This window comes from Globicephala melas, chromosome 8 (assembly GCF_963455315.2).
Source record: "Globicephala melas chromosome 8, mGloMel1.2, whole genome shotgun sequence".
NCBI classification, from domain to species: Eukaryota; Metazoa; Chordata; class Mammalia; order Artiodactyla; family Delphinidae; genus Globicephala; species Globicephala melas.
The window spans coordinates 30,203,537-30,221,725 of NC_083321.1; the positions used below are offsets into that span (position 1 = coordinate 30,203,537).

Sequence of the window (18,189 nt, forward strand, 5' to 3'; positions counted from 1 at the left end):
AATTAACAATTTTCTCTTCACTTGCTCATGAGAGTTGCTAGAAAATAATGGAAACGATTTAGACAATGGAAACCAATTTAGGGAAGCCTCCAAGGGCAACATACAAGGAACCAGGAGCCCAGGAGCTGTTCTGTGATGATCTTGGGCAGAGCACAGCATCTGCAAGCTTCAGATTTCTTATCTATAAAAGGTAGCGTTGTCCACCTACCTTTAATTTCTCTTTCGAACCTACAATTAGAGCAAATAGGTCATTCCTAAAACTTAAAGTCAAGGCATATCTGTATTTATTTGACTCTCAAGCGTGTGGATAAATTTATTGTATGTTAGTTATGTGCCCAACTGGGCATTATTTTTAAAATAAACTCCTGAATGTAAATATGATGGAAAATTTTCATTTTAAACTCCTTGGGTCTGCATCAACTTATTTCCATTTTCTTTAATTTTACTTACATGACATGAGTAATCAACTTGATGACAGTGACATTTTTAACCCAGCCTGCCTTAATTTAAAGTATTCGTGGCAGTGTCTTCAAAATAGAGTAAAATAACCCAAAGGCACAGTGGAAAGCAAGAAAGGAGGTGCCCATAAAGCAGTATTTGGTACAAACAATGATAACAATAACGTGGGGTCTATTAAGCCACAAAAGTCCAGAAGAGGAAGGAATGCTGATAATTACCTAACACTAAAGTTGCTGCTGGCTTCTCAAGGGTAGTTACCTAGAACTCAAATGACAGCAAAAGCTGTCTGGAGAAATTGCCCAGTGTTCAGAAACATCACCTCCTTTGACCCTAACAAGATTCCTGTGTTCTAGGATTTTAAAGTAGATGAGAAAGCGATCTGAGTTGCGGTCACCAAAACTCTGTATGGTGGATGGCTAATTGCTAAGACTTAGCTATCAAGTGCATATCAAGGTAGATATAAAGATGTCAGTTGAAGTGAGGCGCTTGGGGGATGGGGGGTACAGAGTTTTAATTTAGTATATAGCTAAAACTCAAATATTTATGTCAGATTAAGAGAAACCTTTTCTCTCCTCTTCAAAATCTTTCTTCCATTTGCACAGCTCCCAAAGTCCTCGCCATTTGGAACAGTGGAGAGTCATTTGAAACTTAACTGAATGCTGGAGGCAAGTTCTACTTTTCAGGTCATCCAATTTAGGAGATCCAACTTCTGCAGAGAGAAGACGACGAGTGGGGGAGGGAAAACCCAGATTCTAAGTCTTCGGATGCTTCCACCTTCGATCCACAACCTGCCACGCAAATCGAGCCAAGGCAGGGATTTTTGCCGCGAACCACCACCATCACCACCACCTTGTCACTCACGCCCGATTACCACGCCCCTCTGGTCCCACTCTCGGCCAATGGCGGCTCCTCTCTTTGCATAGTAATGAGCTCGAGACCTCCCCCGGCCAATGGCGCTCCAGGAGACGGGTTAGTTTTGCATGTACCTAAGTGATTTGCATAACCCAGCGGCTGGGGGCTTGGGAACCCGAGCATGCAACCCTAGAAGGGAAAAGGACGGGAGGAGATTGAGCTCCGGCTGCGAGAGAGCGAGAAAGAGCCCGGGTGTTTGTGCGAGAGCCGGGCGGGGGACTGTGGCGAGGGGCCGGCATGGCTGAAGGCTGCGCTCCTCAACCTTGAAGAGCGGCTGCGGCGGGAGGCCGGGGACCGGGAGGCGGGTGCGATGGCAGAGCGCGGCCCCTGCAGCTGCGCCCGGCCCGGCCGGCTGGCCTGAGCCGCTGGAGGAACGGGGCTGCTTCTGCGCTTCCATGGAGCAGCGGGTAGGGCGAAACTCCGGAGCGCCGCGTCCCTGCGCTGCTGCTGCCGCGGACTGTTGAAGGGGCCGAGCCCCCGCGACTGCAGAGAGAGGAGAGCCCCCGGCCCAGCCCGCAGGCCTGCCGCCCAGGGCGGCGGGGGGCGTCGGAGGGCGCCAGAGGCGCGCCGAAGGCGCGGCGCCGCGGGAGAGGCCGGCGCTGGAGGCGGCCGCAGCAATGCCGGGCCCGCTGGGGCTGCTCTGCTTCCTCGCCCTGGGACTGCGCGGCTCGGCCGAGCCCAGCGGCGCGGCGCCGCCTCTCTGCGCGGCGCCCTGCAGCTGCGACGGCGACCGTCGGGTGGACTGCTCCGGGAAGGGGCTGACGGCCGTGCCCGAGGGGCTCAGCGCCTTCACCCAAGCGCTGTGAGTGCGGGCGGAGGGGGCGCCGGAGGGGGTTCCGGGGGGCGGAGCCAGTGGCAGATCCCACTCCATCCCCAGTGTCCCGAGGAGGGGGGCGCCGTCACCTCCTTGGCACCCGCTCCAGCGCCGCGAGCTTCACAAGCTTTGCCAGTCCGGGTCCGAGACCCGTGTAGCTCTTTTTCCCAGACTTTTCGGGCACGATCACCACCACCCTCCCCCAACTCCCAAGTGCGTGTGGGGCCGAGGAGGAAGGAGGAATCTGGAAACACTTGCCCCTGGCAGCCTTTTCACGCGACTTTCTCTTCTCCCGCGGGCCCCTGCTCAGCTGGCAAGAGTTTTGCAGGCGGCAGGGGTGAGGGCGGCTAGAACTTGGCCTGAGTCTGAGACCGAGGCAATTTTCGTGGGGAAGCACCTGGAGCCTTCTGGGTTCCAGCATGTGGGGAGAAGAAAACACCTGTACCGCAGTCGGGGCGAATGGCCTTCCCATTTGGCCCTGTCCGGGGCGGGGGGCAGGGGTGGGAGCGACCTGGCACCTCAGTCCAGTTCCACTCCGGACTCACCAGCAAACGCCTGGGGTTCTGGAGCTCGCAGGGAAACCGGGCGAAAACAACGGAGAAGGGAGGGGGGGAAATTGCAGGTTTCTCTGGGTGAAATACTTTTACCCAGCAAGGCCTTTTAAAGAAGGAATGCTGACCTGAAGTACAGGATATTGGAGGAAAATGAAAGTTCCAGAGCATAAGCTCTGCCTGTCCCAAAAGGGAGCAGTTTTCTGCTGTTCCTTAACCAGTAGAACTTTTCTTTTGAGCTGCCTGAGGTTGGGAAAGTCACTCAGATGGTTCTGACTTCCAAAACCCCCCTCCACATACGGGGACGGAGAGCTTTAGACATTCGCTTTAGAAACGAAGACTCTGAAATAGGTGTTGGCTGTGGTGTTGGCAGATGGCACCAGTAGAGAAATAATAGGGTAACTGCGTGCAGGGTTTGGTGTATGCTCCTGTCCTGCCTTGCTGTGCTGTGCGGCCAGATTAAATCAAGGGCAGTGAAAGAACTGTTTGAGAGAGGAAGGGATTCTGAGAGGCCTTGGGTAAAGGGAATTTCCTTTTACCTTACAGCTGCTGAGAGGGACCTCTTAGAAATAGACAGTGTGAAAGGAATAACAGACCCCGTGAAGAGATCCTTTCTGTGCAGGCCAGAGCGGTGCTGTTTCCAGGTGGCTGGTGGGAGGTGTTCTACTTGGCCTCTGCCAGTGGGGTTTTTTTGAGTCTTGTGGCCACTTGGAACCTGTCTCATTCTTTGGCCGCCAGCCCCCTTCTCTTTTTTTTTCCCCTTGTCTCAGGTTTTAGTTACACATTTGAAGTCATTTTCCTTCAATATGGTGAAATTTAACTTTTCAGTAAAAAAAAGTTAACTTTGCAGTGACGAGCAATTTGCCCACAAAGATACCCTACGTGGGAAAGTTTGTGTGGGAGTGGGGAGAAGTAAGGGAAGGAAGACTGGGTAGAGGGGAAGGGGCTGTTTTTTTTCCCCAAGACCTCTTCATACTTTTAGGGAATTCATTCAGGAGAGGTGGCTTTCCCTGAAACCTCTTTCAGGTCCAAGAGAGAAAAGCATACTTTTAGTATTTTGACCAGTTGAAAAGACCTTGTTTAGCAGATTCCTTGAGTTTTAATGTGTAGACTTGCCCTATAAGGAAGAGGGCTGTTTTACATTAGTACCTAAAAACCACAAAGAAATTTTTATTTTTATGAGAGCACGCTCCTTGCTATAGAGCATCAGGCATCTTTCTTTAGAATTCACCAAAGGTAGTGAAATGCTATATTCTCAACCTTGAGCCTTACATAAGTGACTGTTCGTGGCTTGGGAAACAGATAAATAATTGGCACCAGTCCAGATCAGATTGCCTAAACTAGCATCATCATAGCACTTTCTGAGCTGTGGTGGTGGGCAAATGTGTTATATTTTCTTTTTCCCTTCGTGACCTGTAGAGTAGTTGTACCTCCTGATAACTCCTTATTTCACTTGAACACTCTTCATTTCACCCTTAAAAGTATATGTTAATAGGGCTTCCCTGGTGGCGCAGTGGTTGAGAGTCCGCCTGCCGATGCAGGGGACACGGGTTTGTGCCCTGGTCCGGGAAGATCCCACATGCCGCGGAGCGGCTGGGCCCGTGAGCCATGGCCGCTGAGCCTGCACGTCCGGAGCCTGTGCTCCGCAACGGGAGAGGCTACAGCAGTGACAGGCCCACGTACCGCAAATAAATAAATAAATAAATAAATAAAAGTATATGTTATAATGACGAGCCCTTGTAAAGGGCCTTTCAAGGGCAGTGTATTTGCATTTTGGGAAACCAGTGATCTCAAAAACCATGTTGAAGAGGGGCGGGTGTTGTGATCTGCCCACTCCAGTTGATCTTATAAGACACCTTGGAATCACCCAAGGTCTCTTTGCTAGTACTTCTGATTTGCTGTCCCATCACAGCTTTGGTGGAACACAGGTACACACCAAGGAACTAGATCCATGTTTCCCAAACTTTGATCCACTGATGTCTAATTTCTGGAGCATGGGCACCAAGGCCTGTTTAGTTATACATAAAATGATAATCACAAAAATAGAAGTCAAAAAGATGAGACTAATTATTAATCGAAGTTATTTTCTTGTCATTCCTCAGTGGTGTCTTACCTTCACCTCACTCAGGTGTGTACACATCCCACATTGGGACTCCTCGTTGACAGAGCAGGGATTTTATTTTACTCAACTTGGAGTCCAGAGTCCGGTACAAAGGAAGCGCTTAATGCTTCAGTGAATAAATAAGGACTTAAGGCCACACTGAGGGGCAGGATTGGGGCTTGGAATTCAGCCCTCATTCCCACGCGGGATTGCCAAACTCCGCATTCTCAGCATTTAGCTTTTTGTCCAGATCTGAGAACCCAGAGAGAGGATACCTGCTTTTTCTCCTTTAGGCTCGTTTAAACTTGTTCAGCCTAACAGTGTCTATTTCCTGCTGAAAGCTGCTTTATCTGAGTCTGGGGGCAGAGTCAGATGTAATCCTCAGTGTTGTTGATGGGATTCCCATGTTCACAGAGTTTGCTGCACCTGTAGTGCTTATTTATATTTTGCAGCGGCAGTTCCTGATCCTGTGTCACAGTGCACTGGCTTGTCACATTTCACCCTGAGGTGTTTTAAAGGAAGTACTCCGACTAGTATTAAAATTCTGAAGTGTATTTTTAATCAGAAGGGTTCAAGTTTATTCCCCGCTAGAGCTAATAAGGTCCATCTTAATCACCTGCATTCCAAGATTCTTGATTGAGAGAGAAAGGGGTGAAGTCATGGTGGTGGTGGGGAGGGGATAGTGAACGTGTGTCCTCTGGCTTGTGTGTTACTGTCACAAAATTTGAGACTTGTAGACGGGGGTTACAAATTTCCGCATGCTAGGTTATGTCTGGTGCATAGTTTTAGGATTATAAAGGCTGTTTCTGTGGCTTTGTGGAGAGGGTGGTAGGTCTGAGCCCTCACCATGCCCCTGAGTAATTGTGTGGCCTTGGGCGAGTCATTCTACCTTTTTTTTTTTTTTGGTGACAGTTTCTTCATTTGGAAAATGAAGTCATTGGATTCACTAGATTCTATGTAAGTCTGCTTGTAGCTTCCAGACATTCTATGATTTATAATTCTTACACAGTTTTAGGATGGCAAGGTGACGATAGCGATCGACGACTCTCGTGAAAAGATCCCAGAAGTATCTGAATATCCATCTAGTTGAAGTTGCACAAGCCTATTTATTGCCACTCACTTGGAGGAGGAGTTCTTTGTGTTTAGAAGTGTGTGTTAGGAAATTTGCCATGGAGACTTGTTACAGAATGCATGACTAGCTAAGGCGCTTTGCTGGGGTAGAATAGCCCCGCTTGTTTCCTGTTGGTATGGCTTCACACTTGGAAACTAAAATCACTCTGTTTCAGTAATTTGGATACTGTACAAAAAGTTACTCAACGTCCTCACTTCCATATAATTAGTCATAATCTCTGCAGCCTTCACGGTGTGTGTATCTTGTACACGGGCAGGTTAGCAAGCTTTCTATATAGAAATGATGGTTACCTGAGGGGCTTTGAAGGATTTTAAAAAATAATCTGTTGCTTTTTCTTCTTTGGGAAGCATCATCTCACATTCTTCCCGAAGGTATACTTTTTTTCACGACTCCAAGCACCTTTCTTTTAATAGTATTATTTGAAAGTATTTTCTTATTTCCTCCAGTGTCAGTTGTATTCCCTGGCAGGTCAGTAATCAGTGGCTAAATGTTTATACCTTTTCTGATGGTCGAGTTTTGATATTTTGATGTCTAAGTTACTGTCTGTAAATTTCACTGTTAGCTTATTTTCTGCAGTGTGTCTTTCTAGAGAAGTATTTGTGTTATATACCAGGGAACTTTGTTCTAAACAAGGCCAATATATGAACATCTTTAGGTACAGGTCGTTTATTTTACAAACTAGTGAACTGCTGGGTTCTCTTTAAACAAGAGAAGAAAGAGCATTCTGCTGGGAATATGGAGAGCTGGTTTCCAGATCTGTCAATAAATCACACGAGTGACCTTGAGGTGGTGACACACTTAACCCTTCAGGGCCTCGGCTTCTTCACCTGAGAACAAGGAAGTAAACAAGTCTTACTGCCAAAAGTTTTCTTTCTATTTAATTCAATTTTTTTTCCCATACGTTTGTCCCATCCTCTGTGTTGTGTTAAGTATAGTGTAGGTGTCTCAATCCTGAAATCCCTCCCTGACCCAGGAAACTTCCCCAATTGTCCACCTCCACTGGAATGTATGCATGGGGAACCTGTCTCAGAAGGCAACAACGTGCTGGGTGTGGTCTGAGCTCTACCCAGGATTTAAACCAGTGATTCTCATTCGAGGCTCCTGAAGGCTTGTGGTAACCACTAATATTTTATGATTTTCAGTCCAGCTAAATGCTAATGACAGTTATGGTATCACAAGCATTTAATGTCCAGGCACTTGGCTCTTACGTGAATCGTAAGGTAACATTTGACAACTTAATCTCTTAGGGAAGATCAAAGTTCTGTACTAGTAGGTGGATCCAGGCAAGTTTGGGCGTTTTCTTGGCCTCTGTCAGGTTATCTCTCAAATTCTTATTTTAGTCATCTTTCTAATGGCGGAAAGCACTGACAGCCTGCAAGTTTGGATTTTGGTTTTTGGTCTCCTTGGTTGTGCTTATCCTTTTATTTCCATTTTTCTTGTCAGGAAATAATGCATATTGGTGACTAATGGCTCTCATTGCTTTGAATCTCTCTGAATCTGTGTAGACTATCAAGCAAGTGAAGTTGTAAGAATCCTTTAGTGACTCATTGAAATTTTTCTAAGACCGTTTCCCACTTTTTCTCTATAAAAAAAGATAGAAGTTTCCATAAAAGCACAATATTTATCAGTATACCTGGGTTACAGGTTAAACCCTGCCCAATGTGCCTTAAACTCTGAGAAACGTAACTAATGTAACTTGATCAGACAGCTTTGCTTTTAATTATTTTTAAATGAGAGTTCATGAGTTTGTCTTTAGAAATGTATTATCTAGATTGTTCTTTAATTGCCTCCTGAAGCCTTCAAGTTTTGGGCAATGCCCAAAGCTTGTTTTCCTGTATATACAAGGACATGGATAACTTTGTCCCCAATTTTGTTCAGTGAAGTGTAGTTTTTCGAAAGATTCGTTGAGGATAATAAAATGCTTTAGTTTTAAATTCTGTCAGTGAAGAAAAAAACCTAGGGCATTTAGCAAATCAATACTCTTACACAATGACTAATTTGTCTGCCTTTCTAGACATTTCTTTTGTGTCTCAACACTTGGTGAACAAACTGTAGGCCGGGTATCGGCTCTATTGTCTGAAATTGGGTGAGTACAAAATTGAGTTTAGAAATGATTTTATAGTTCATATACATTTAGTAACATCTCAACTTTCTAAAGACTTGAGCAAGTTACTACTCAAATACCCCCTTTAAATGGCAAGATGTAATTATGTAGTAGTATACTCTGGATTCACCCACCCATAGACAAATATTTGTTATTAAACTTTGTATAGAAATATACAAATATATATATATTTGTAGAAATATAGAAATATTCTGTGTCATGTACAGGCAGTTAAAACTCTGAATGGGTGGTTGTTTTTAGTCTCTAAAGCACGTTTTGATACTGTTACATATTTTAATAGTCAAAAAAGCATGCCAGCCAGGTCCCCCTCTGCCCCTGCAGTAAATCTACAGCAAGAATTGTCATTCTGCATTTTGCATCTCTTATTTTAGATGCAAGTGATTGGGGTTCAGGAATGCCCATCTAAGAGTGTAGGCTTCAGAAATGAACATTTAAAAAATACATATTTTGGTAGTTCTCTTAGCTTTTCTGTAATGAAAGATTTTATGGGAAAAGCACTGAACCAAGCCTCTGTGGCAACACGTTGGCCCATTAAGAATATAAGAATATCCTTGTAAGGAAATGTAAACCATAGATATTTTGGGAGGCAGCTGGGCCAAGACTGGGTATACGTTTAGATCCCGGGCTGGTCTGTTGTCTGTGCTAGTGAGAAAACATGTGTGGGGAAAGCATATTTAATATATTACGGGATATCTAATGACCCTTTATCCTTCATATTTCATTTGTATTTAAGTATTCCGAGTCAAGATAAGTAAAAAGTTATGTAAGCCCCTTGAGCTAGTTTTTTCCCCCCCTCTATTTTTACACTAGGAGAATGCAGCCCCCCCTTTTTTTAAACAAAGTTTTAAATATAAAATTGACCATTAAAAGAATGAAAATCTCAGTGCACACTGGCAACAGAATATTTTTGCTCTTCGAATCAGATTTCAGAGCGTGGTATCCAGAAAAATCATGAGTTAGATTTTCCCTGTTCCCTGTACATTTTGAAAGTTTTCTCTGGGGGAATTTCCCCTCCCGAGTAGAGTGACCTAACTTTGGCAGGGAGATGGCGCCTTTCCCTTGGCTCTGTGGGAAGCATGGCTGAGGAATGCACCTAGGATTGCTTGGGATCCCACTTGCCCACTCTGCCCGGGCTCTGACTGCCCATGTGGAGCTCTCAGTACAAGCCGCAGCATAACTGAATGCAAGTGGTGACCTCCAGGCTCCCCTGAAGAGCTTGATTAGAGCTGTTTTCCTAGGGAGGTAGATAGATGGCCGTTAGAAATCTCACTCTTATTCACGTTTCTTGTTGGGAAGTGCAGGGTAGGAGGTATGCTTCCGAGTTGGCAGTCTTCTCTCTAAAACTCTGGGGACTGGGCTATGATGCTGTTTAACTTCTGCTTTTTCCCATTTCCCTACAGGGTAAACTTCATGCTAAGAGGCCCTTAGAGAAAATATACGACTAGTATGGATAATACAAGAAGGGCTTGGCAGACTAGATTTTCTCAGGAGAGAGGAGACCTGTGGTTGCCACCACTGCGATCTACGTTGCCACCCTTCCCGTGTGTAGAAGCCATCTCAGGGTGCTTCTTTTTTTGCCTGAGAATCTCCAGAGAATCGGCACTATTCTCTGTCTTGAATACCTTACTGACACCTTAGGAGCTCTATCTCGAAGTCTAGCAACTCCTATGGAGGTGAGGGGAGAGAAGGCAAATACTGTTGGTTAACCTTTAGGTTCCTTAATGTTCTTGAAGACTGTTCACACGCTTCTCTGTTTTAGGCGCTAAATCCAGCTTTTGCATTTTCCGAATCTGATCATTGCCCCTTGGGTCCTCTTCAGGCTCTCCTTATCTCACATCAAGCATGTACAGAATTCTCATACAATTTGATCAGAGTTAAGAAAGGAGTATTCAATGCATTTAACATTTTAGTATCGTGTTTTAAAAGATTACACATGGATTTACTAACTGATACTTAGCAGTTTATCATAATCCCAGTTTTCATCCATTCTGTGCTACTGCTAGTTCATCTCATTTGATTAGTGGGGTTTGTCTTAAAATCTTAATGTTTTCTTAACTTTGTAAGAAAGAAAATTTTTTCTTGTTGGCCTTCTGTTCTCTCCAAGGTCATTTTGAGTCCGTGGTCGCATAATCCAGCTTTTTATGTCACTATCTACTCTCCAGTCTTCTTTTTATGCGCCTATTTTTATGAACAGGACTTCAGAAGTTGTTTTATTTTTGAGAGTGTGGCCCAAGGAATCAAGACCCCTGAGGTCCTAAATCTGTGCGCTTGAAGGTATCACTTAATCCCTTTGGACATTGTCTTTTCCATCTGCAAGAAGAGGTCACTTGACTTTATCTTTAAGGGTCACATGTAGGAAACTTTAGCATGACCTGTTTGAGTGGTGGCAAGGACCCATTACATTATGTTTTCATTTCTTTGGGGAGCGACTAAGCAATTGTCTATGTGTGTTATCCCTTTAAGTCACTTAGATTTAAAATTCTAAACTCTATTTCTCTGGTTCTTTGAATGTATATCAGGTTTATAGCCTGTTGGAGACTTCACAGTGAGCCCTTGTGCTAATGGAAAAAAGGCTCTTCATCTGGTAGACTTTTCATTCAGAAAACCATAAAGATCCTGGTGGAGAAAGAGTAATGCATGTGTTTTTATCAAGATTCCTTCTTACAGGTGGTGCTACTCCCTTTCTAACAAGAAAGCCTAGTGGTGGGGAGTTACAGTTTCTCTAGAGGAGAGAGCTTGGAGGAAATCATGCTTTCTTGCCTTGGTCTCTGACTGGGCATTGCTTCCCTGAGATGGCTGGTCAAGTTGAAGGACGCTCCCCTAATAGGGGAACGCATTGTTTCTCCTCACAGCAAACGGGCACGTGACCTTAGACAGTGTCAGTGTGATCTTTAGATAATAATTTTCTACTTCCAGACTTTGGAACACTGAGGATTTTCATGAGACAACGCTTAACTCTTTAAGAAGCCTCATGCCAGTGAGTGCCCAACGGTTTCTCATCACTTTCCATGTTGGGGATGGATAAGATTAGCTCAGGTTTGACAATTTAGCTGAGTTCTTGTTTCTTCATATCACCTTGTTTCTAGCAATATGCAGATTATGGGAGAACTTTTTGTTTCAAGTACTTTGAAAATGATATTATACTGGTTATTGGATACCTGTGTATTTTCTTTACATTTGAGACCAATCCTTGTGTTTTGTGGATAAAGAAAAGCTTATTATCCTTGAAGTAACTTTAGAACTAAAATCCTTTCTTTAAAATCTTTCATATTTCTCAAAAGTTATATGACATTCTTGGTAAGCACAGTTAAATCTTTCTCAGAATGCTTGAAAACTTTTCTGGGTTTTGATTCAGCTCTGATTTGAAAATGAATTGTAAATTCAGAGTAGCAGCTAACATGCAAGAGTGCTCAGGACCTATTTAGATTGGTTGAGTGTTTCAGATACAGTTGTGCATTTTCTACCCTGGGTCTCTTTCTTTAAAAAAAAAAAAAAAAAATGTTTGAGATGTTTTTCCCATTACCATCTTGACATCTGCCTGGTTACACATGAATAGCTTGACCCAGTCCCTCAGCAGGGTGACTACCATGGCCTTGCTTTCAATAGCCATGTCACTGACAAAGAAAACATATGGAATATTTCATTCCTGCCCTTTGCAAACAGTCTGGGGTTGTGAGGGCATGCAGCAGAAGGCTTCATCCTTCATGGTAGGTTGGCAAGTTTGTGTGCTAACCACAGGCCCTGCTGTTAGCAATCAGACTGTGTTTTCCAAAGCCCTATTACATTCTGTGGAAAGGAAATCTCGTGTTTTGGATAAGCCAGTTTCTAATATCAATTTGAATTAAGTTTGTATGACCTGCTTCCATGGTGGGGTTTCCTGCTTGATCAGTTATTTCACCAAAGGGAATTTGTGTGTGTGTGTGTGTGTGTGTGTGTGTGTGTGTGTGTGTGTATGCAGGACGTTTCGAGGCTGTGCTCCCAAGTTTGATATTTGGCATGTGTTTGATGGATACACAAGTTGGGGACAAGGATGCTTGATTCCCGATAAAACGTACCTTTAGGACTGTCTGCCTTTATGTTTATCTTCCTTTCAGTCTGCAGAAGGAGGTCAGTTGATCATTCTCATGCTAGCCAAGCCCTGCCACACTGACCTTTAAGGCTTCTGTTGCGTAGCACCAGCTTCTACTGGGGACTTGGTTTCAGTTCAGCTAGCATTAACGGCTTTGCTTCGTGGCATCTGAATCCACAGTGTGGAGGCTTGTCAGCAGGTGTGGCAGGAGAGGGCCAAGAACGTGGAACAGAGGGGTAAATCAACTGCTGTTTTTCTTCAGGTCTTTTTCTGCATTAAAGGAATTTGCCCTTGGCACCACCCTGGCTGAGGTGGCATTCCAGAAGGAGAAGGGAAAAAAAAAACAACCCTATGACACCAAAGATAAGAAGATTCATGACTTTGGCGGAGGAAATAATGACATACATTTCATCAGGGTCCTTTCCAACCCTTAAGTTACCCTAGCCTGAATTTCTAGTTCTGTTGTTTCTTAGACATGCGGGCTGGTTTTGACAGGAGTAGATGATTGCTTGAAAAGGAGGTGAGCTCCTGTTTTGTCCCAGATATAGCCAAATATTTAAATGTGTATATGCATCTCATCTAGAAGGTATTTCTGATGGTTCTTGGTATCATTACTGAACATTAGCTGTAAAACAACATGCTAATAGACATTACTGCCTCTCACGTTTTCTTATAAGAGTAACTCCTTTTGTAGTTCTTGATTATAGGTAGATTTCCTTTAAATTTGTACGGTTACATTTTAAAAAGTTTTGGTTATACAGTTGTTCACGAATGAGCCTATTTGAGCCCCTCACTTTCTGTTAGTGACTCCATATGTGTTTTCTAAAATAACTCGTATAATCTCCAATGCTCCATCTTCCTTCTTTGACTACTTAACTGACCTTTATAACTACTGATTCATAGGGAGAACTCCCTTAAACCTCTCAATCTTAAAAATTCACCCTTATAAGTGTACAGTTTTGAAATGTGTATAGGAGTTTAACCACCACCATTGTCGAGATCTAGAACATTTCCATCACTCCCCCCTGTGCCCTTTGTAGTCATCCTCTCTCCCCACCCTTGGTCCCTGGCAACTGATGATCTGTGTTCTACCTTGGGTCTCTTATATTGTTTTCCATTTACCATAATGTCACATAAATGGAAAGTAACAGACTGTAGTCTTGTGCCTAGCTTCTTTTACTTATCATAATGCTTTTGAGATTCTACCATGTTGTTGTGTAGGTCAGTATGTAATATTTCTTTTTTTTTTTTTTCGGTACGCGGGCCTCTCACTGCTGTGGCCTCTCCCGTTGCAGAGCACAGGCTCTGGACGCGCAGGCTCAGCGGCCATGGCTCACGGGCCCAGCCGCTCCGCGGCATGTGGGATCCTCCCAGACCGGGACACGAACCCATGTCCCCTGCATCGGCAGGCGGACTCTCAACCACTGCGCCACCAGGGAAGCCCCAGCCTTCTTTTTGATACCTGGCAGTTAACCATGATGCCTGAAGGACTCGTGTAGAAGTGATACCAATGTGGAGCATTTTGCTGACAGTGAAAACGCTTTGAATTGTTAGTGTGTTTGTGTTTGGAAAGTCTGATTCAAAAAAATGGAAATTTGGTGAGGAATTGCTAGGTCTACTTGTGTGTTTGGCATGTTACACATGGCATGGTTTCCATTTTACAGCTAAGCAAACAAAGATTGGAAAGGGTTAGGTAACTTGTGATGACATCCCAGTTAGTGGGTGGTAGTTGGTGTTCGGTATTTGTCCATTCTGTAGTTAGCATGGAGAGCTGACAGTTTCAGAAGAGGATAAGGTTAAAGTGACAAATGAAATGGTGAGAAGCGACAGGTTACTACAGGGAAAAAAATCAGAACTGAAAATAAAGTATCCCGAAAAAGCATACACGTGTATCAATATATGTGTACATACAGTGGGGTGCTGTGCCTTGATTCAGGAGTAACTTACGTTCAAAAATCAATTTACTGGGTAAAATTAAGTTATCTTTTATTTCTAGCAGAATTTTTTAAAAGGTCTCTATGACTTGATCTCCTTGAAAACTTTCACATCATTTTCTATGTTAATAGTGTTTTTCTGTGTTAGGAAAGTAAGTATCAGTTGTGTGCCTTTTAGCTTGCTTTTTCTTTTCTGGAATTCGGTTGGATGGTGTATGAGGATCAGATCCGTTAGCATACTCACTTTTTGTTTCTTAAGGAGCAAATTTCTGAATGTGCTTCTTTAAACCAAAACACTGAAGTAAATTAAAAAGCAAAGTGTGCAGTATGATGGTTTCCATATAGTTGCCCCCTTTCACTCACTGGAATTTCCTGCCTCTCTTGTTGAAGATGTTTTTATAGGGAAGTCAGCATAAAAGTGAATCACCCATGAGCCTTTTTTTCCCCCCAAGGCATTTCATGGAGTCAACTTGGTATTAATTTAGCTGGTACTCTTCAGCTGACTTGAATACTGTGTTTTTGGATGGTGAGCTGATGTTTATTAAGCTGTTAATATTTTACAGACTGGATGGGTTCCTGTTTCAATCTATGTGCTCTTTCCTTTAGCAGCAGGGCTGTTCATGACTGAATCTGTGACCACAGTTTTGATTTGGAATGTGCCAGTCCCATCATGGAGAGTCATTTACCTGGTAACTCTACAGGTTGTCTTCTTCTGGAAGCATTTTGCTGTTTTATTTCACTTAAGTTGCATTCTTTGTCATGAAGAGCCTCTTCATGGTCTGTCTTGCCGTTCAGATAAACTATCATCCTCATCTTGTTATGAACATAGATGCTAAAAATCATAAATGTCACTGAGTACCAGGTACTAGGTGAAGTGCCTTTGCATGCGTTATCTATGTAATACTCCCATCAGCCCTCTAAAGCACATGCTTTTATTCTGCATTTTAGAGATGGAGAAACCCCAGGGTGTGAGGGCACACAGGTAAGAAATGAGGTCTTGTGGATGGGGTGTTGGATCTTGTTTTTTCAGACCAGGGTTCCTTGGTTGAGTGGGTTGTATGACAGTGTCCTTTAGTGCTCTTCCTAGATTCAGGTGTTTATCTATCTTGTGTATGGTGGATATCGTGAACTGCTTGTTTTATAGATGAGGAATTAGTTTTGGAGAGGTTAAATCTGTCTGTGCTCTGCTTGAAGTGTTCTCAGCTCCTTAGAATGTAGATTTGGACCCTTCTAAATCTTAAAGGTCTCTGGTGCAGTGGTACCAAAAGTTTTGTGTGTGGTATGGACCATGCACCAAAGAGCCTATATTTACATACATATGTCCCCAATAAATATATAAATACATACATATGTATATTTAAATATACATACATATATTTACAGGTACATGTTTAGAGACCTGATATCTATTTATTATTTGTTCAGCATTTCAACTACATAAATCATAACCAAAATTTTGCTAATATTTTTCTGACTTGCTTTCCTTTCTTAAAAGTTCACTTCTTTTAAGAACTGGTAGAAGACAGTTGATCTGGCTCACATTCTCCATTTAACATGGAAGAAATCCAGTTACATTTAGTTGTATGAGTTGCCCAGCACCATTGGTAGCCCTCCAGAGTATGTTGACAAAACAAAGCAGGAGGAAGCACATTATCAGAGTAGACGGTCCTTTCTTTGATTACGTAAACCTTTAATATTTAATGAGGCTTTTGACTCGTGTTGCTTATGGTTTATGCTTGTCAGATGGTAAGATTTCCTATACTTCTTCCTTGTCTATTGTCCAGTCTTTCAGGACCCAGTACTTTACTGAAATTGTATAATAGGAGGCAGTTAATTTGTAGAGGTGAATAAAAAGGTTTTGTGCAAATAATTTTATCAGTTCAAGCTATTTTCTGAGAGCTACTAATATTGGTATTATGGTTCATGGACTCAGTAATCTTTCAACTCTAAAGTAATACTTATTGAGATAATAAGTCATTATTTTAAAAGTTAATTTGTTCAACACATTTATTAAGTATTAAGAACTGTTCTTGGTGCTGGGGGGACACAGATAACTGATGATATCTTTTTTAAAAAAATTAATTAATTTGGGGGGCTGTGTTGGGTCTTTGTTGCTGTGTGTGGGCTTTTCTCTCTAGTTGTGGCAAGCGGGGGCTACTCTTCGTTGTGGTGCACAGCCTTCTCATTGCGGTAGCTTCTCTTGTTGCGGAGCACGGGCTCTAGGGTGTGGGCTTTCAGTTGTTGTGGCACACGGGCTCAGTAGTTGTGGCTCGCAGGCTCTAGAGTGCAAGCTCAGTAGTTGTGGTGAACGGGCTTAGTTGCTCCAAGGAATGTGGGATCTTCCCGGACCACGGGTCAAACCCCTGTTCCCTACTTTGACAGGCAGATTCTTAACGACTGTGCCACCAGGGAAGTCCCATCTGATGATATCTGACAGCGTCCCTGCCCTCATGTAACTTACCTGGCATGGGGTGCAGTAGAGGTGGTGGTAGACAGTAAAATAATAAATACAATAAACATATAAGATCAGGTAATACTAAGTCGAGAAAAATAAAGCAGGATGAAGGGGGCTCACTATTTAAGTAGGGTTGTCAGGGAAGCCTTGAATCTTGGAGTGATTAAGGTAATCACCAATTAAGAGAATCAGTATCTCTTGGAGTATGAACCCATCTTAAGCAATGGCAAAGCAAGGTTTTAAAAGTTCCTCCCCATCCCATAATTATAATTTAGTTAAAACATAAAAAGTTGAAAATCCACATGCCATAATAAACTATATCAGTACAGTGGCCTGCTACACAGCAGTAAGATAACCAACTATTGATACATGCAGCAGCCTGGATAACTCTCAAGGGTATTACGCTGGGTGAAAAAGCCAATCTCAAGAGGTTACATATGCTGGTGATTCCATTAAAACACTCTAGACATGACAAAATTATAGTGATGGAGAACAGGTTAGTGGTTGCTAGGGTTAGAGATAGGAGGACAGTGAGACTCTAAAGAGGTAGCAGGAGGGAGTGATGGGGCAGTGATGGCAAAGAAAAGTCTGTTTTATTTCGTTTAGTTTTTGACAAAGTTGTAGTTGCACCTAGCGCCCTAAAGCGAGGAATAGAGGTGAGAGCAGAGTTTTCCTTGAGAGTATTTTTTTATTTCACAAACACAACATTATGGGAGGTTCTATTTCATTTTCCAAGTTTGTGGAATTGAAAGTGTCTATTTTCTGCAAGGAATTGAAAATACTCTGCCAGGAGGAATTGAAAGTATTCATTCTATCCAGGGCTTTGTTTCAAGTAGAGTAATATGCCCATGTTTTTGTTTTTTTTGTGGTGAGGGAGCAGTTCCTTATCCTGACTGCAGTGGTGATCATATGAATTCGTACGTGTGGTTTAAAAAAAAAGGAGTGCATATAAAAAGTTGTGGAATCTGAGTAGGGTCTGTAGTTTAAGATAATAATGTTGTACCAAAGTAAATTTCCTGGGTTAGCTAATGTATTCTGGTCATGTCAGATGTTGCCATCGGGAAAGCTGAGTGAAGGATGCATAGGAACTCTGCACCATTTTTGCAACTTTTGCTGAGTCTTAAATTATTTCCAACAACAACAACTACTACACCAGATCAGTTTAGAGTCTTGAGAAATCTTAGTAGAAATCTTACTCTTGGTCTCACTCCTGAAATATGACGAGGAAACTCTTTCTGAGGTGAGATAATAACCTGAGGTTGCAAAGCCCAAGTCGAATCTAGGCCTTTTAACTGTCAGGCCCACATTATTTTGCTCCCTTTAGAGCTTAACCAGTTTTATTTTTTAATTTTTTTTGGCCACGCTGCACAGCATGCCGGATCTTAGTTCCCTAACCAGGGATTGGGCCTCTGCCCCCTGCAGTGGAAGCACAGAGTCCTAACCACTGGACCGCCGGGGAATTCCTAAACCAGTTTTAACTGCTACTGAGCAGTTGTTGGAGATGATGTGTGTGTCCTCCATGTTTCTCCCCGAATTTGTCTCCCCACATCCCACCTAGCTGTGTGTGTGTGTGTGTGTGTGTGTGTGTGTGTGTGTGTGAATTCTCTTCTACACCCTGCGGCATAGAAAGTGTAATA

At 43.2% G+C, this 18,189-nt stretch overlaps 1 protein-coding gene across 1 annotated transcript in view; it reads left to right on the forward strand.

The window, feature by feature from the left end:
• Positions 1-1,401: 1,401 nt before the first annotated feature.
• Positions 1,402-18,189, forward strand: part of LGR4 (leucine rich repeat containing G protein-coupled receptor 4) — a 101,990-nt gene continuing 85,202 nt past the window's right edge. Inside the window, exon 1 of the mRNA XM_030864837.2 lies at positions 1,402-2,173. Coding sequence (XP_030720697.1) covers positions 1,989-2,173 — 185 coding nt within the window. The 5' untranslated portion in view covers positions 1,402-1,988. The remainder of the gene's footprint in view (positions 2,174-18,189) is intronic.